This window comes from Protomyctophum bolini (assembly GCF_963924005.1).
Source record: "Protomyctophum bolini genome assembly, chromosome: 9".
Classification (NCBI taxonomy): Eukaryota; Metazoa; Chordata; class Actinopteri; order Myctophiformes; family Myctophidae; genus Protomyctophum; species Protomyctophum bolini.
In genome coordinates this window covers 9,445,837-9,463,567 of record NC_137870.1, presented here as the reverse complement: position 1 = coordinate 9,463,567, position 17,731 = coordinate 9,445,837, and the positions used below count along the sequence as shown (strand labels likewise).

The 17,731-nt window shown below is 42.3% G+C and overlaps 1 protein-coding gene across 5 annotated transcripts in view; it reads left to right on the top strand.

The window, feature by feature from the left end:
* The window catches only part of trip12 (thyroid hormone receptor interactor 12), a 47,968-nt gene extending 30,439 nt beyond the window's left edge, over positions 1–17,529 (top strand). For 3 of the 5 annotated variants that reach the window (XM_080772329.1, XM_080772328.1, XM_080772330.1), the window contains 23 exons: positions 112–230; positions 585–792; positions 1,222–1,322; positions 1,724–1,898; positions 2,301–2,442; positions 3,026–3,235; positions 3,798–3,949; positions 4,573–4,730; positions 4,929–5,002; positions 6,162–6,361; positions 6,838–6,965; positions 7,914–8,065; positions 8,485–8,627; positions 9,150–9,306; positions 9,706–9,804; positions 10,054–10,168; positions 10,754–10,908; positions 12,015–12,215; positions 13,483–13,647; positions 14,289–14,402; positions 14,994–15,088; positions 15,435–15,538; positions 17,238–17,529. In XM_080772329.1, coding sequence (XP_080628455.1) covers positions 112–230; positions 585–792; positions 1,222–1,322; positions 1,724–1,898; positions 2,301–2,442; positions 3,026–3,235; positions 3,798–3,949; positions 4,573–4,730; positions 4,929–5,002; positions 6,162–6,361; positions 6,838–6,965; positions 7,914–8,065; positions 8,485–8,627; positions 9,150–9,306; positions 9,706–9,804; positions 10,054–10,168; positions 10,754–10,908; positions 12,015–12,215; positions 13,483–13,647; positions 14,289–14,402; positions 14,994–15,088; positions 15,435–15,538; positions 17,238–17,434 — 3,364 coding nt within the window. In that variant the 3' untranslated portion in view covers positions 17,435–17,529. The remainder of the gene's footprint in view (positions 1–111; positions 231–584; positions 793–1,221; positions 1,323–1,723; positions 1,899–2,300; positions 2,443–3,025; positions 3,236–3,797; positions 3,950–4,572; positions 4,731–4,928; positions 5,003–6,161; positions 6,362–6,837; positions 6,966–7,913; positions 8,066–8,484; positions 8,628–9,149; positions 9,307–9,705; positions 9,805–10,053; positions 10,169–10,753; positions 10,909–12,014; positions 12,216–13,482; positions 13,648–14,288; positions 14,403–14,993; positions 15,089–15,434; positions 15,539–17,237) is intronic. The other 2 variants (XM_080772332.1, XM_080772331.1) reach the window with 1 other exon arrangement.
* The last annotated feature ends 202 nt before the right edge of the window (positions 17,530–17,731 follow it).

Sequence of the window (17,731 nt, the reverse complement as noted above, 5' to 3'; positions counted from 1 at the left end):
AAAAACCCCCAGATAAATATCTGGACGACTGGGCGATAAACATTTTCTTGATGATAAAAACAGCTCATCAACCACAGTGGCAGCTAAACGTTTTGTTTGTTTTCCCAACAGTCACATTGCCTCCATGCTATCCAGCCAGGACCTGAAGATTGTAGTGGGCTCTTTGCAGATGGCTGAGATCCTCATGCAGAAGCTGCCTGATGTCTTTGGCGTCTATTTCAGAAGAGAAGGTAATAGAAGATTGTTCTCTTGCTTTTTCCTTTTCCTCCCCAAAGTAGACGGTCTACTTTGCATGTCTACTTTGACAAAGTGTACTTTGTCTCTACCGTCTTCTCATGGGATATCTCAATCACATCACCCCAAATATTAAGGCCAGTTTTACATGGCAATGGTCTCTGCAGAAAACGGCAAAGTCCCGTTGCGTTCTCACTTTTCATTCAGCATTCACACGGAGACGCAGCAATGATTGAACACGCTGTAATGTGCATGCCAGGTGGGTAGGTGGCGGTGATGCACTGCCCAATAGACCAAGGCACGCACGCAGCAAGCAATTTCTAACATGTCGATGTCTTCTCCCCATGCAGGTGTAATGCACCAGGTGAAGAACCTGGCAGATTCAGAGACCTTCTTGGTCACCAGTCCCCCCAAGGCCTGCACCAGTGGCACCGCCAGTCTGTGCACGACCACCATTAGCACTGCCTCCACCACGTCCGCTACCAACGTCACCCCTGACCTCGGCTCCCCCAGTTTCCAGCACAGCATGGATGACTCTCTGGACCTCAGTCCACAGGGGTGAGTGGTTCTCCCATGTCTCATTATTATAGCCCCGGTTGCATAAATATACCTGGAAACAGCCCATTCACTTGTTGTGTTGCTCTTAACCCATTTTGACCTGGGAACGATTCTACAAAAATGTCTTTTTTCTGTCAAGAACCCCCAAAAATATATATAATTGGCCACCGACCCCCTTCTGAAAATATGTTGTTCCATTGACCTCCCAGAAACAAAGATTTGAGTTAAAAACGTTCACGCTATGAGCTTGTAGATCTGATATTTTTCATTGGCTAAAGTATAACATAATGCTTAGTTGAAACACCAAAAGGGATTCTCGTCCAGAATGGGTTTTTAACAAGTACAGAAGTGTTTCTTGTGATGGGGATCAGTGATATGATGTGCTCATAATCAATGAAGACTCTTTCTAATGCCATGTTCCTCTTCCAGTCGGTTAAGTGACGTCCTCAAGAGGAAACGGCTGCCTAAAAGAGGCCCTCGAAGGCCCAAGTACTCTCCCCCCAGGGACGACGACAAAGTAGACAATCAGGGTAAGTCATTGAATATTTTCGTTCCGTTCACTCCCATCTTTAGTGCCGTTTTTCTCTGAATTTAGGCTCGGATTGAGGTGATCATACAGAACATGGATGTTTTAGGAGCTCAACAAAAAACAACCTCGTGATACTATATTAGCGCTGTTGACGAAAAGCGAAATTAACTAGCGGCAGACCTGGAGATGAAAGATTACTTCTGGTTCACAATATCTATCGATATTGTGATTTGATCTTGCACATTTATATGTTTGGAACATATTGTATAATATCAATTAATTAATAGCTGGCACTCAGTAATGTATGTTAAAGAGAAATGGTAGCATGCATTGCAAACAAAATTAATTTGATTATCTTTTGCCTTTATGAACATTAAAATCCTCTTGTCTTGTTAACCACAGCTAAGAGCCCTACCACTACACAGTCCCCCAAATCATCCTTCCTGGCCAGTCTCAATCCCAAGACCTGGGGCAAGCTGGGCGCCCAGACGAACAGCGCCAGCTCTGAGCCCTCACGCACAGCGGGAGTCAGTGGCCTGGCAAGGGCACCTCCCAAGGACTCCATCTCAAATAACAGGTAGGATGTTTATCTGTACAGGGTTCCAACATGGTCCATGAAATTCCTGGACATATATTGGAATTAGAAAAAAAAAAACCTTTTCCAGTCCTGGAAAAGGTTTTATCAAGGGGTCCTGGAAAAATAGTTGGCTCTGCAGTTTCTTCAACTGGTTCGCTGTATGGCTACCAAAACATTATAAATATTAAGTGTATGTAGGACACACGACGCTAGTGTGTGTGTGTGTGTGTGGTGGCTCGAGTCTTTCACGCCGTTTCACAAATGACCAGACTTGGCCTACCAACATTTTCTCAGTCGTGAGATTTTAATGTAGCTTTAATCCATGCAATAGTGAATGTCTGTGCCAGTGATCAGCCACTGACTATTGTTAATTGTGACCATTGTTGATTTGACCATTTTCAGGGACAAAATCAAGGCCTGGATCAAAGAGCAGGCCAGTAAGTTTGTAGAGCGTTACTTCAACTCTGAGAGCGTGGACTGCAGCAACCCTGCACTGAATGTACTCCAGAGACTGTGCACTGCCACGGAGCAGCTACACTTACAGGTTGGTGCTGCACAATGAATCGGAAAAAATATCTATCTACTGTAGATTAATGACATCTCATTTCTAAATGTGAGCAAGAATCATGCAGCACTAGTTGGCTCTTAAATTCATCTTAGTTCCTCTATTACTTTTGCTTAAGATTGGAGAATTTCGAGTGGTCAAACTAGCATTATGTGCAGAATGCGTCTACAATTCCATAAAACGCTACGGGCTCAGATATTTCATATATTATAAATATCAGTATGTAACGGCAGGAACAATATGACTAAAGCATTATAATTGACGTGTGAATTGTTTAGTAAACGGCCCTAGTCGTGTGGAGGCACACTGTTTCAGTCGTGAGATTTTATTTAGCTTTGACCTCGGATCAGATTCTAAAAATGTCTTCTAAATCCTGACAGTTTTCTGAAAAAGCTAGGTTTCTATGTCAGTGGTTCTTCGATTTTTCTAAAATAGCAGACCTACAAGCTCGTGGCGCTTGTAGATCTGCTATTTTTCAATAGCATAATGCTAGCACCAAAAGGGGTTAATCTATGTATATCTGCTTTTCCATGACCTCCTGTGGCTTTCTCCTACGTCCCAGGTTGACGGCGGCGTGGAGTGTCTGGTGGAGATCTGCAGTATTGTGGCAGATTCCGACGTGTCGTCATTTGAGATCCAGCACAGTGGGCTGGTCAAACAGATGCTGCTCTATCTAACCTCCAACTGCGACCGGGATGTGATCAGTCGAGACGTGCGGCTCAAGAGATTCCTGCACGTCTTCTTTGGCTGCCCGGTGAGAGATGGATGTCCGGTGAGTGAAACCTCCATTGTGACTGTGGTTTTCAACGCTTTTCATACCGAGGTCTATTATTTACTCTGCATTTGAGCCACGGACGACCATTGATGATGAGATTTAGCCTTACGGACCCAAAAACTAAAGCATATTTTTTTATCGTTTGATAAGATTTTGTTCTCAATGAGACAACGATCAAAAGAACAATTCTTCTACATTCTCAAATTGTGGACTTGTAGACTTCTTGTAAATGTAGTATATGCAGATGTTTAACAATAATAATTGAATGGACCCATACGGGTCCCATTTGGTTTCATTTTATGCCCTCGAGTTAAAGATCTATAAGGGTCCATTTGGTTACACACTACCATCATTTAGCTGCGGACCACCTGGAACCCCCTTAAGGACCACTGGTTTAGGAAGATTTAAACTGAGTTACTGAGATGTAAAAACATACCCATTGTCCTCTGAATTACTTTACTTTGTTTGTGTTTTTAATTTGTATGCTTTTGTTTAACCTTGGTTTAATACCTCTATCTGAGTGTTTAAATGTCCCTGTGTTTTGTCATATGGCTCCCAGGTTCCAGGAATGGACCCTGCAGGCCGACTGGACCCATCAGAAAACGGGCCCCTCCTGTCCCTGGTGCACAAAATGAACAATTGTCTGAGCCAAATGGAGCAGTTCCCCGTTAAAGTGCACGACTTTCCCAGTGGAAATGGAAATGGGAGCAGGTATGGTTGTTTTTTGGGTTTTTTTCCCCCAATTGTCCAGTCACTGTATCACGTCTGTTAAAGGAACACTTCACCATTTTTCAACCATAATCTTCATATAATAGGTCCTCACTAATAATCATGATAAAATGGCACGATTTTTTCCTACTCAGTCTGTGTCTCATAGGAGGGCTGTGGGCAGTTTAGAATCACTAGGCAGATTATTTTTTAAACAAGATTTGTTTACAAAAACGATGGCTTCCATTTTCGCATTGCAACTTTGACGAAGATAGGTTGAAAAGTGGTGAAGTGGTCCTTTTTACGTATTCTTATTTTGTATTTATTTATCCATATACACTTTTTCTTCATCAGACCCAAATAAAGTTGTCCTTTTCTATATTCTGTCCTCTCGGCCAGTGTCTTTGAGTATATATAAATATACTATATAAATCCCAGATATTATTATTATTATTATATTCTTGTGTTTAGGGTATGTCTCACTAAATGTCGTAGCCAAGTATGGGGTTACATACAAGCAGTTAGCAGTTGACCTGTGTGGTGTTGTGTTGCCAGACTTAAAAAAGGAGACTCGACACAGAGGGCCGTCAACTAATAATACCCATGCTTTGTGTCTCCATTTGCAGAGGCTCTCAGGCACTGAAGTTCTTCAACACTCATCAACTGAAGTGTCAGCTACAAAGACACCCAGACTGCACTAATGTGAAGCAATGGAAGGGCGGTCCAGTGAAGATCGACCCCCTGGCCTTGGTGCAGGCTATCGAAAGATATCTGGTTGTACGAGGTGAGTACGCGAGTGCCGCGAGAGCATTCAGTTGTCAGACATCCATTAATTCAGTGTTTTCGAGATCACACAAATAGACCCGTCACGATTACTACAAGTTGATCTAGTTTCAGTTATTTATGAATGATGCTCACATGAAGTCTATATTCGGTACAGATTATGAATGATGCCAGCATGAGGTCTTATTATTCTGTACAGGTTATGGGCGAATCAGAGAGGAGGATGAAGACAGTGATGACGACGGTTCAGACGACGAGATAGATGAGTCACTGGTGTGTGCCTTTACTTAACCTCAACAGAGGATTGTCGCTGCCGGGTACAAGCTCAAAACGTGTCCCTTTTCTTGCGCTGCATTTCGAGTGTGTTGATTTGCTACTTTATATGCTTTTGTGTGATGCTGTAGTATGAATGGTGTGAATAGTGTTCTCTCCTACAAACGCACACTTTAGTGAATGTCTCAAAACGACAAGAACCAGAGCTCTTCCACTTAGCAACTTTCTCAGTTTGTCACGTGGCTTGTACAAAGTACTCGATTTGGTTGCATTCTTTTTGGTTTTGTTTAGTATGGTACTGTATTCACCTGACTTTGCAAGGTGATTTCATGTCTTAATTTGCATTATCCCAGTTTTGTAGACATTTGCAAAATGGTGTAATCCTTCCGAACATTTGTGTGTCTGCCATGAGCTGACAAACTGAGTTTTAAAAGAAAACATAACAAAGGTTATCGTAACTAAGGAAATGTACCACTGCTTTGTGGTTTCCTAGCTATCAGCTACGGTTTCAGAGGAAAGACATTAGATTATTTTAAAAAGAGTGAAATTTAAGATAAACGTTCCTCTTCTTAAGGTTTTAATTCCGTGGCAGCTTTTTGTAGACTAGTGTGTCCTATATTGGAACCAAGCACTTCTAGGACTAATATGTGCAATGCATCCAATGTGAGAACTGCTGACAGTCACTCTAAACTGAGAACAGAAGGGTTCTTTTGTGGATTTCAACCACAATGGCTAACATCCCAAGCGAGTGTTGGTAACGAAATGGACCCTTATAGATCTTTAACCAAATGGACCCATACGGGTTCATTTGGTTTTCATTTTACGCTCTCAAGAGTTAAGTTATTGTTAAACATCTGCATTACCTTTATAAGAAGACTACACAATTAGAGAATGTAGAAGAATTGTTATTCTCGGCCTGTTATCTCCTAATGGTACTCGCATCAATACAGCATGAAATTGTGGACAAAATATTATCGTAACCACAACAAAATATTCTTAAGTTTTGTGTCTGGGAGATGCTAAATCTCATCAAATGGTGGTTCCGTGGCTCAAAAAGATGCCGAATAAATAATGGACATTGATATGAAAAGGGTTGAAAACGGACTGCTCTAGAACATCATTTCCAAACTTAAATCCATTGTACCGTTCTCCCACGCAGGCGGCCCAGTTCCTGAACTCGGGCAGCGTGCGCCACAGGTTACAGTTCTACATCGGGGACCACCTGCTGCCGTACAACATGACCGTGTACCAGGCCGTGAGACAGTTCAGCCTGCAGGCCGAGGAGGAGAGGGAGTCCACGGACGACGAGGCCAACCCCCTCGGAAGAGCTGGCATCTGGACCAAAACACACACCATATGGTAACTGTGGCGCTCTGGTTGGAGCTCTTAATATACACATTAAGACCATCATGCATTTAAACTTTAGCTGTTGAGAAATTGCAGATCCACAAGCTCTTGGTGTGGCACAGAGTGCCTTGCTACGAGCTTGTAGTTTTTTTTTTTTTTCTTTTAATCTTGAAGTCTTTAGATCTATTCTTTCACACAGCAAACTTTTTTAACTCAAATCTTTGCTTCTGGGGGGGCCTGGTACATAACATTTTCAGATGGGGTTTGGCAGCCAAATACATCATTTTACAAATGCATACATTTTTGGGGGTCCATCAAGTTCATATTATTGAGTATGAATGTTTAGGAACTCTGATTGCCGTCACAGCCAGGATTAAATGGACACAATAATCAATGGCATAATAATAGCATTATGTTTCCACAGTCTGTATTAGCATTATGTTTCCACAGTCTGTATTACATTATTTCCATTCCATCTCCCCTGCCAGGTATAAGCCTGTGAGAGAAGACGAGGACGGCAGCAAAGATGCTGTGGGAGGAAAGAGAGGCAGAGCACAGACTGCCCCCACCAAGACCTCGCCTCGCAACGCCAAGAAACAGGATGAGCTGTGGCACGGTAAGAGAACCTCACTAATGGTTCCAGGAAATGCACTCCACCAGTTAATTTTGTTGTAATGTATTTACAGACTAAAAACATTGAACTATAGCTGCTGGTGAATTTCCTCCACTATTACCTGGTTTATCAAAGCCCCCAGTAAGGCTATCCAACGTTGAAGATGCCACTACCTACTGGTGAAATGTGGAATTGCAGCACTTAATGGAAGTGGACGGACGTTCATGACGTCGCGTGAAAAGCCCGGTCCTCAAAATTGAGGTCCGGAGCTAGGGCTAGGCTAAACTTCCGCTCGCTCTAGCCACTGTACTTCCGGAAGTCTTCCGGGTGCTTCAAAACGCCACTGAGCAACTTCCACTGAAATGAGTAGCGTGGGGCGGGGCTAACGCTCCAGTTCGGTCTCTATCCTTCTTTATACTCTGGGTTTATCGCCGCTTGACCTTGCATAAGTCCATGAATTCGGACCCATTACATGATCTTTTCTAAAGGGAGATAACTAAGTCTTCAGGGGATGTTAAAAGTTAATCGTTAGTCGCCGTTAAACGTAACAGTTGAATGTAATGCTGTCTGCGTGGCCAAGGAATGCACATGTAGTTAGCACATGTAGCCCCCCCCCCCCCCACACACACACCGTGGTAGCCACAGAAACATCTCTGCTTTTGCATGTGACGTGACAGACATTTTATTCCTCATACAAAGCTACCATTGCCTGGCCCTGTATCTCAAATATAGTATGCCTTTTGTATTCTTTCTGTATATCAGCAACATGTAGAGTTTTGTTAGACAGTATTAGTATAGTTTTTAAACGCCACTTATCCACTAACCAATTAATTCATTGATAACCTTATGGATCGGTTAATTGATCGATAATAGACCTCCATTCTACATTCTTATTCTTCACATATTAACCTGTCTGGATGAGTCTAAATGATCCTTTGTCCCTCCTTCCAGACGGCGTGTGTCCCAGTGTCGCCAATCCTCTAGAGACATACCTCATTTCGGAGCCACCAGAGACCATAACCTTCGACGACCCCTCTTTAGAGGTCAACCTGCTGCTCAGGGTCCTGCACTCCATCAGTAGATACTGGTTCTACTTGTATGATGTACGTCTTAATATTTATCTTTTACACTCTTGGAAAGAGGACACTTTTTATGTTTAAAAAAAAAAATGCTGTTAGTGTCTGCCATAATGTCTGTTAAAGCTGAATTTGACGAATAACGTATCCAAATGTATATGAAAATGGTTTTAGCTGAGCTTGAGTAGTTTAAATACGGGGTCACCTGCCTGCTTCTGTATATGTGCGTTTGTGTATATATTTAGTGTACTGTATATTATAAATCCTTGACGGGGTTACCAGCTATACCCTTACAAGTCTGTAAATCAGAGTGTGTACAAATAGACCCGTCATGACTCATGGGGGGGGTGTCTGTGACCTTCATGCATACCTAGTACTTTGAGACGCACACTGCGTTAACCAGTGTACTAATTCGTTGTAACCGTTGTGGCGGTGTTTTGTTGCAGAATGCTGTGTGTAAGGAGATCATCCCCACTAATGAGTTCATCAACAGTAAGCTGACGGCCAAGGCCAACCGCCAGCTACAGGACCCACTGGTCATCATGACGGGAAACATCCCCACCTGGCTCATAGAGCTGGGAAAGACCTGGTAAAACACTACACTACCCATAATGCACCTTGTTAAACATCCCCACCTGGCTCATAGAGCTGGGAAAGACCTGCTTAAACACTACACTACCCATACTGCACCTTGTTAAACATCCCCACCTGGCTCATAGAGCTGGGAAAGACCTGGTAAAACACTACACTACCCATACTGCACCTTGTGAAACCTCTCCACCTGGCTCATAGAGCTGGGGAAGACCTGGTAAAACACTACACTACCCATACTGCTCCTTACGTCAAAATATGGCTCTTGAGGAAAACTAATTGGGGAACCCTGATGTTGTATGATAAGAGCGCCCCTCACTTCACACACGTGAGTGATTTTGACACAAAAACATTCTAAATCAAAATTGTTTATAGTCGACAAAAATAAGTAGTGCTGCTGCTCACAATGCATCGTTTTGGCAGTTGATCGATTATTTAATTTTTTTTTATAATCAATTAGTTGCCTCCCTACAGTTGTTCCTTCATTAATGTGTCATTTGTTCTCCCTCCACCTCTCCAGCCCGTTCTTCTTCCCCTTCGACACGCGGCAGATGTTGTTCTACGTGACGGCCTTCGACCGCGACAGAGCCATGCAACGCCTCCTCGACACTAACCCCGAGATCAACCAATCAGACTCTCAGGACAGCCGAGTGGCGCCACGTCTTGACCGGAAAAAGGTTAACGTTTGTCCTCCATTGTCTGCTAGATGCCTGAAAAAATGCGTTTTTCCTTGTTTTCCTGCCACGCTTTAGCTGTTAGATGATTAGGACTTCTTCTCGAGGTAAAAAGGAACCCACAGATAACATTTTGAGGCTGGAAACTTATTTCAATGAATGCATTTTAACGACACTACACTGGTTTGCCGTGAAAACTGAACTTCCACGGAAACCGGCATGATAGCCAGGATATGTCTGTCTATGTCATATTAGCTTAGGTCTCTCATAATCAGGATATCAAGGATCAGTGGAAAGTTATATGGCAATTATTATTTTTTTACTCAAGTTGAAAACTTGAGTATTTTCCACCTTATTGTCTGTATTCACTTGTTTCATTGTGTGGTTTTGTGTTCTTAACAGAGGACGATAAACCGTGAAGAGCTGCTAAAACAGGCAGAGTCTGTCATGCAAGACCTTGGCAGCTCTCGGGCCATGCTGGAAATCCAGTATGAGAATGAGGTACTGATTTGTGTTTTGTATGTGAATATTGGCGACGCAACCATCTATTCTTTTTTTTAGCGATTATGCTATTGATTACGTTTTAAATGAATCAATGGTGTCCCTGTATCACTCTCCTCCCCCACTGCAAATGAATGCAGAGTATGTGATCATTTTGGATGTCGCCCATGTAGTAATAACAGTCATAGATTTCCATATCGTAGGAAAGATGTCGACCCCGTTTTCACTCATTCCATTATTGTATCTTAGGTGGGCACAGGCCTGGGCCCCACTCTGGAGTTCTATGCTCTGGTGTCTCAGGAGCTCCAACGGGCCGACCTGGGGCTGTGGAGGGGCGAAGAGGTCACCCTGCCCCACCCTAAAGGTACCATGTTAGTCTGTACTCAACTTGAGGTTGAACACGCACTCAAATACTGCGTGTTTAGCTAGAAATAGCTGTCGCTGCGACAGCTATTTCTAGCTAAACACGCAATGTAGTCTGCGACTCGCTGGCCTGGAACTCACCTATGCTTTTTATGGCATAGGCAGGGAGAAACTATGTACAGCTGCGTGAAATGAGACTAATTACTTAGAGCGAGAGAGAGGAGTGTGTGTGTGTGTGTGTGTGTGTACGTGTGTCAATTTAACAAAGGTGCAGACGATCAGAAATCAGCAGAGAGTGAGCGATGTTTGCGCTACTCTATGCCGAATTGAAGTGGACTCGGACCCAGACTTTTTTTTTCTCCCTGGAAATAAAAGCGTCTGGGTTTCCGAGGCTAGCGACTCGCAGACTACATTGCTGACTTGAAGATTTTGTCCTACCTAAAAATATGTTTGTGTGAAGCATCTTAATACTTGTTAAATCTGTTCGGTGCCTGTTGGTATATGGTCTATTTTCTTGATATGCTTGACCAAACCCGTCAGTATTTCCCCTGAATAACTCCCAGTGTTGTTGACTCTGCCTCTACAGGAAGCCAAGAGTCGACCAAGTACATGTTCAGCAGCAGGGGACTGTTTGCGGTTCCCTTTGGCAGGACGACCAAGCCAGCACACATCGCCAAAATCAAAATGAAGTTCCGCTTCTTGGGAAAGCTGATGGCCAAAGCCATTATGGACTTCAGACTAGTAATTACGTTTTTATTCTATTTAATTCTTTTTTTATGGTCTGTACTTAAGTTGTCTGGAAGGGCTGGAACGTCCAGAGACACTTGTTTTCTGCTCTTGAATATACACCAGGAGTATTTTCTGAAAACGTAGATAATTGCTGTTGTCCCAGTGGAACGCTTGGGACAACAGGAAACTTTCCTGGGCCTTGCTTTAGGTTTACTCAGAGAATGAATAGTGTCATTTCTAGTATTCAACATCTATCGTGATTAATGGATCGGTACAATAATGATTCCAGTCATGGTGAGACTACATGCCGTTATCAGGTGCTGTTCGACAGATTTGAGAACAGTGTGTGAGAGTGGTATCATCAGAAATGTCAATAGATCAAATTCATTCAGTCATTATTCATGAATTAATTTGACCGATGACTGAAATTACTGAATGAATGCACTAATATGTTAAAGTGTGTATGCAGAGGCTAAATGTATGTAACTTGGATAGCATTTTATGTAGACTTAGCACTCTATATAATAGGGTATTCACAAAGTTTCATTATAGATATTCCACTGTTGGATTCGTAGCTGAAGTATGATTCATGATGACTATTTTGATGTATTGCCATGTTTTTTTTGTTTACTGTTAATCTCTGGATTAATTTAAGAGTCTGCTAAATGTTTTTGTATGTCATTTTAAAATGTATTTGTTTCGGAAAAACCTCATGTTTCTGCTATTGACTATGAGTCGATCAACTTTCATACTATGTTATTCAAGTGAGACCCGATGATGAGATCTTTTGCGCATAGAGGGAAATGTTGTGGAATGATTGGCTTTGGCGCTCTCCCTCTTTTCTCTTCTATTATTCTGTTCTTTCTTCTGTTGCTTTCATGTCAAAGTCATGAACTCCTATCCCAATGAGCGTTCAGATTATGAGATCTGAGGGTTTCCGTTAACGTTTTTTAGATGAATGTTTATATGCACAATCTGAAGATTTTTATAAATATTAACTGCGTCAGTGATTTATTTGTATATGAACAGAAATATAAATTGTAATGTTCAATGCACAGATCCAACAGTTGTGAACGTTCAGCATTTAACAACCTCCTCTCCTGCCTGCCCTCCCTCAGCTGGACCTGCCCCTGGGGCTGCCCTTCTACAAGTGGATGTTGAGGCACGAGTCCTCCATCAGCTCCCACGACCTGGTCAACATCGACCCCGGCGTGGCCAAGTCCATCCAGCACCTGGAGGACATCATACGCCAGAAGAAACGCATCGAGCAAGACCGCACACAGGTGAAGAACATTCAGCGACCACAGTGCAGCCACAACGTAATAATACACTTTATTTTTGGTAGCACTTCTTCTTCTTCTTATAACGAACAAAATGTGGGCAAACTTTGATGATAGAGAGACAGCCTCTATATTTCCCAGACTCATTCCAGAGGGCCACATTGCATTGCTGTCGATCAACTTTCGATCAACTTGCATTGCTGTCGATCAACTTTCATACTGTTATTCAAGTGAGACCCGATGATGAGATCTTTTGCGCATAGAGGGAAATGTTGTGGAATGATTGACTTTGGCTCTCACCCTCTTTTCTCTTCTATTATTCTGTTCTTTTTTTCTGTTGCTTTCATGTCAAAGTCATGAACTCCTATCCCAATGAGCGTTCAGATTATGAGATCTGAGGGTTTCCGTGAACGTTTTTTAGATGACTGTTTATATGAACAATCTGAAGATTTTAATAAATATTAACTGCGTCAGTGATTTATTTGTATATGAACAGAAATACAAATTGTAACGTTCTGTAACGTAATCTACAAGCTCAAAACGCATTGCAATGTGACGTGTTTTGAGATTGTAGATCTGCAATTTTTGCTTTAAAAATACAAATGTGTAATCCTGAATTATTAGGGTTAGGGCTATTTTTTTTTATTAGAATCTTGAAGTAATATTTTTAAATTTAATTTCAAAGGCATTTAGTTATACTTATGTTAACTATGAATTAGTCATTAAGCTAATAATATAGATAGAGTGAAGTAATTAAAGTGGGGCATGTTTGGAATTTGAACGGCTGAAATTGATACATCAGTATTCCGAAGTGACGGTGGAAATAGGTCCATATATGCCCATATATGCTTCATCAAACGGGTTGATGTCAAATGATGCAGGCAGTCAGAATACAACTAATGCATTGTAGGCGGAATAAAGAGAATATAGAGCTGGCCAAGAGAGGGGAAATAAAATTAAGTGATGAAAAGGGACTATTGGGACAGACTAGTAACGGAATAATAAAATGGATAATTTAAAGGCCTTTATTTTACGTTTAAGTGGTTTTGTTTTAGTTAAAGAGGCTAGGCGTTCTGTTGTGTCCCTGCATGTTCATTATGTTTCTGAATGTTTTCTCTCTCAAGGCTGTCTGGAATTGCATATTTATTACTATGCCCCAGCTATCCTTCACATCACATTTATTGTTAAGCTGTTCTTATCTGGACGTTTAAGCTGTTCTTATCTGGACGTTTTAAGGTGTTCAATCACAGACTTATTACTAAATCTCTCCATATCTCTCTCTCCTGTCTTCCCTCTGTGTTCTCAGACGAGGGAGACGCTGCAGCAGGCGCTGGAGAGCCTGAACATGAACGGCTGCTCCGTTGAGGACCTGGGCCTGGACTTCACCCTGCCGGGGTTCCCCAACATCGAGCTGAAGAAAGGGGGCAAGGACGTCCCCGTCACCATCTACAACCTGGAGGAATACCTCAGGGTATGTATGGTGTTGTACATCTGTTCTTAGTCCCCGTCACCATCTACAACCTGGAGGAATACCTCAGGGTATGTATGGTGTTGTACATGATCTGCATGGATTAGAGTTCTCAGTCACCATCTACAACCTGGAGGAATACCTGTGTATTGTGTTGTACATGATCTGCATGGATTAAAGTTCTCCCTTTGGGATTCCACAGCAACCAAGTACTGTATGTCTTCCATAGAAGCATCACTTGTACTGAAAATAGACGATCTACAAGCTTGTAGATCTGCAATTTTCAATAAATAGCCGTTTTAAGATTAAAGAATATTTGAGACTAGAAATACAAAGCATGTTCAGAAGTATCTTCCGTAATTATATCATGAAATTAAAGCCTCTATCTAGAAAAACAGAATGATTACACCTAAACATCTCAGTCCTACATATTAGTTCATTGTTTAGGAAACTTTCATGCTGTTTCACAAATCACAGATTCGGACTGACATGAATCCTAATCTGATTTCAGTCATGATTTTATTTAGCATGCATCTGTTACAAATCTGTCACTCAACTCTTCACATATTCTGAAGTTCAGGAGTGTTCGTCTCGTCAAGACATCTTCAATGTTGTTAAATTTGTCTTGTTTTATTTTACTTTAGTTGGTGGTGTACTGGACCCTGAACGAAGGCGTGTCCAGGCAGTTTGAGTCGTTTAGGGAAGGCTTTGAGTCGGTCTTCCCTCTACACCACCTACAGTATTTCTATCCAGAGGAGGTGAGCACTGCGTTTCTCCTTGCTGCACTCGTGCATGGTTCTTCACCCATTTAGGCCTGACGTAGAAATTTAAAAAATGTCATTTTAAAATGTATTTGTTTCGGAAAAACCTCATGTTTCTGCTATTGACTATGAGTCGATCAACTTTCATACTATGTTATTCAAGTGAGACCCGATGATGAGATCTTTTTGCGCATAGAGGGAAATGTTGTGGAATGATTGGCTTTGGCTCTCACCCTCTTTTCTCTTCTATTATTCTGTTCTTTTTTCTGTTGCTTTCATGTCAAAGTCATGAACTCCTATCCCAATGAGCGTTCAGATTATGAGATCTGAGGGTTTCCGTGAACGTTTTTTAGATAAATGTTTATATGAACAATCTGAAGATTTTTATAAATATTAACTGCGTCAGTGATTTATTTGTATATGAACAGAAATACAAATTGTAACGTTCTAATGTTCAATGCAAAAGTAAAACAGGTTTTGCCCTGCGTTTGTAGTCGGACCATCTAATGATTTTGTGTTCAATCTCCTGCGTTTGGTTGTAGCTGGACCAGCTAATGATTCTGTGTTCAATCTCCTGTTTGGTTGTAGCTGGACCAGCTGCTGTGCGGCAGTAAATCAGAGACGTGGGACGTCAAGACACTGATGGAGTGCTGTCGGCCCGACCACGGCTACACACATGACAGGTGGGACAGCCGCACGCCTCAGACACTACCTTAAATGTTTGTCTGTGTCGGACCCCAGGAAGACTAGCTTTTGTCAAGGCAAAAGCTAATGGGGATCCTTATAAACAACAAACACTCCAGGCCTATTCATTCATTTTTATTGATAACAGGCACTGTAGCGATCAGGTTTATCGAGCCGGGTTCATATTGAGCCCGCTATCGAGCATTTTCTATTATTTTGTGGAAAGACGGGAGACAATAAATTCTGAACCGAACCAGTATCTTTTACTAGGGCCTTCAAATACAGTACTAGACTGAATTGATGACCTTTGTACCAATAAAATAATAATGTGTCGTGTGTCTGCAGCCGTGCCGTGCGCTTCCTGTTTGAGGTGCTGAGTAGCTTCGACGCCGAGCAGCAGAGGCTCTTCCTGCAGTTTGTGACGGGAAGCCCCAGACTGCCTGTGGGAGGTGAGTGTTTGATCATATGGCTTTTCTTCACGGGAACATTAGAGGTCTTCACGGGTCCAATTTGACCTACCTGTACCCAAATAGACAAGCAAAATTGTACCCAGAACTGAATGGCACTGCACTGCACTGCGTTTCTCCTTGCTGCACTCGTGCATGGTTCTTCACCCATTTAGGCCTGACGTCGAAATTTAAAAAATGTCATTTTAAAATGTATTTGTTTCGGAAAAACCTCATGTTTCTGGTATTGACTATGAGTCGATCAACTTTCATACTATGTTATTCAAGTGAGACCCGATGATGAGATCTTTTGCGCATAGAGGGAAATGTTGTGGAATGATTGGCTTTGGCTCTCACCCTCTTTTCTCTTCTATTATTCTGTTCTTTCTTCTGTTGCTTTCATGTCAAAGTCATGAACTCCTATCCCAATGAGCGTTCAGATTATGAGATCTGAGGGTTTCCGTGAACGTTTTTTAAATGAATGTTTATATGAACAATCTGAAGATTTTTATAAATATTAACTGCGTCAGTGATTTATTTGTATATGAACAGAAATATAAATTGTAATGTTCAATGCAAAAAAAAACAGGTTTTGCCCTGCGGTTGTAGCCGGACCATCTAATTTTTACTTCCTGACTCGGTCGGAGTCCTAAATGGTAAATGGTGCATTTATATAACGCCTTTATCCAAGGCGCTTTACATAGATTGTGCATTACATTCACCCATTCACACACCGATGCCGGAGGAAACTATGCAAGGCACCAACCTGCACATCAGGAGCAAATTAGGGGTTCAGAGTTTTGCTCAAGGACACTTCGACACTAACTGTGGGGGAGCCCGGGTTCGAACCTTGTGGTTCCCGTCCGGTCACTCTACCCCTGATCCACTGCCACCCCGCTAGGGGCGAGCCCTCCACCAGATGGCGCCGTGTTGCCGAATGAGTTAAGATGCATTCAGTTTGCAGTGCTTTCTTATTAATATGCCTGCAGTGCAGGCTGTATGAATGTCTTGCACATTCATTACATGTCATACTCTGTGACGAGGGGAAATAGGTAAAGTCTTGATTATCTGCCCTGTCAGACTGTGCCAGTCGAATTAATTCGGCTGTCAAATTTTGCAATGAGGAGGCCTCAACCTACATCAGCCGAAGTATGCTGGCCGTTGTTTTACCCTGAGAAAAGGAAAGGAAGATGACTTCAACTCAGGGCTTGGCTGAGCTTGAAGAGGACAGCATTGAGATGGCAGTTCTCCCAAGAAGGGGCTGTTAGTATCTACAGCCATGTCTGTCTGCACACAGTTATCGCATGAAGCCCAGCAAACCGTATGTAGTGGCTCTGCCGGTAAAGGTTAGCTCTTGTATAATTCTCTGGTGTTGTAGCACCAGCCACACAATGACAAACGCAATGTTTGGACACTGCCAGAACTCTACCTGTGATACTGTTACCACTTACCATGTCACACTGAAAGATTGTAGATGACTAATGACTAATATGACATCTAGAATCCATGATGGCCAGAAGGCGGCTGATATTGTACAGTGTGTGTGATCGCCAAATTGGTGTGAATAGAGGGTATGCACTATGCATAGTGAGTGGCAAAGTGATTTTAACGTCCAAAACACACCATGCATGAGAAATCAGGTGGACGTGTTCAATTTTAAGTATTCTTTTTAACCCGTGGTGTTGCTCTGTTTCTATCCCAGGTTTCCGGAGTCTGAACCCGCCTCTCACCATCGTCAGGAAGACGTTCGAGTCCACTGAGAACCCGGACGACTTCCTGCCTTCGGTCATGACGTGCGTCAACTACCTGAAGCTGCCCGACTATTCCAGCATAGACATCATGCGTGAGAAACTGTTGATCGCAGCCCGCGAGGGCCAGCAGTCATTCCACCTTTCCTGATCGCGCAAACGTTTCGTCTCCCAACATTCAAAATGCCTTCTACAGCAACTGACGAATTCTTGACTTCCTTATAGTGTTTTTTTCTTTTTTTTTTTTTTAAATCACATACATCAAGGCTATGTGTACAGCCTTCTTGTTTAGAGAAAGCAGCTTGCAGAAAAAAAAATTAAAGACTTCAGATATATATTTGCTGCCCCTGTCTCTCCTAAAAAGAAAAAAAAACAAGGAAAGGCCGTTACATGACTCACAGATCCTACAAGAAAAATAATAAAAAAGACAAAAAACACAAGTGAGAAA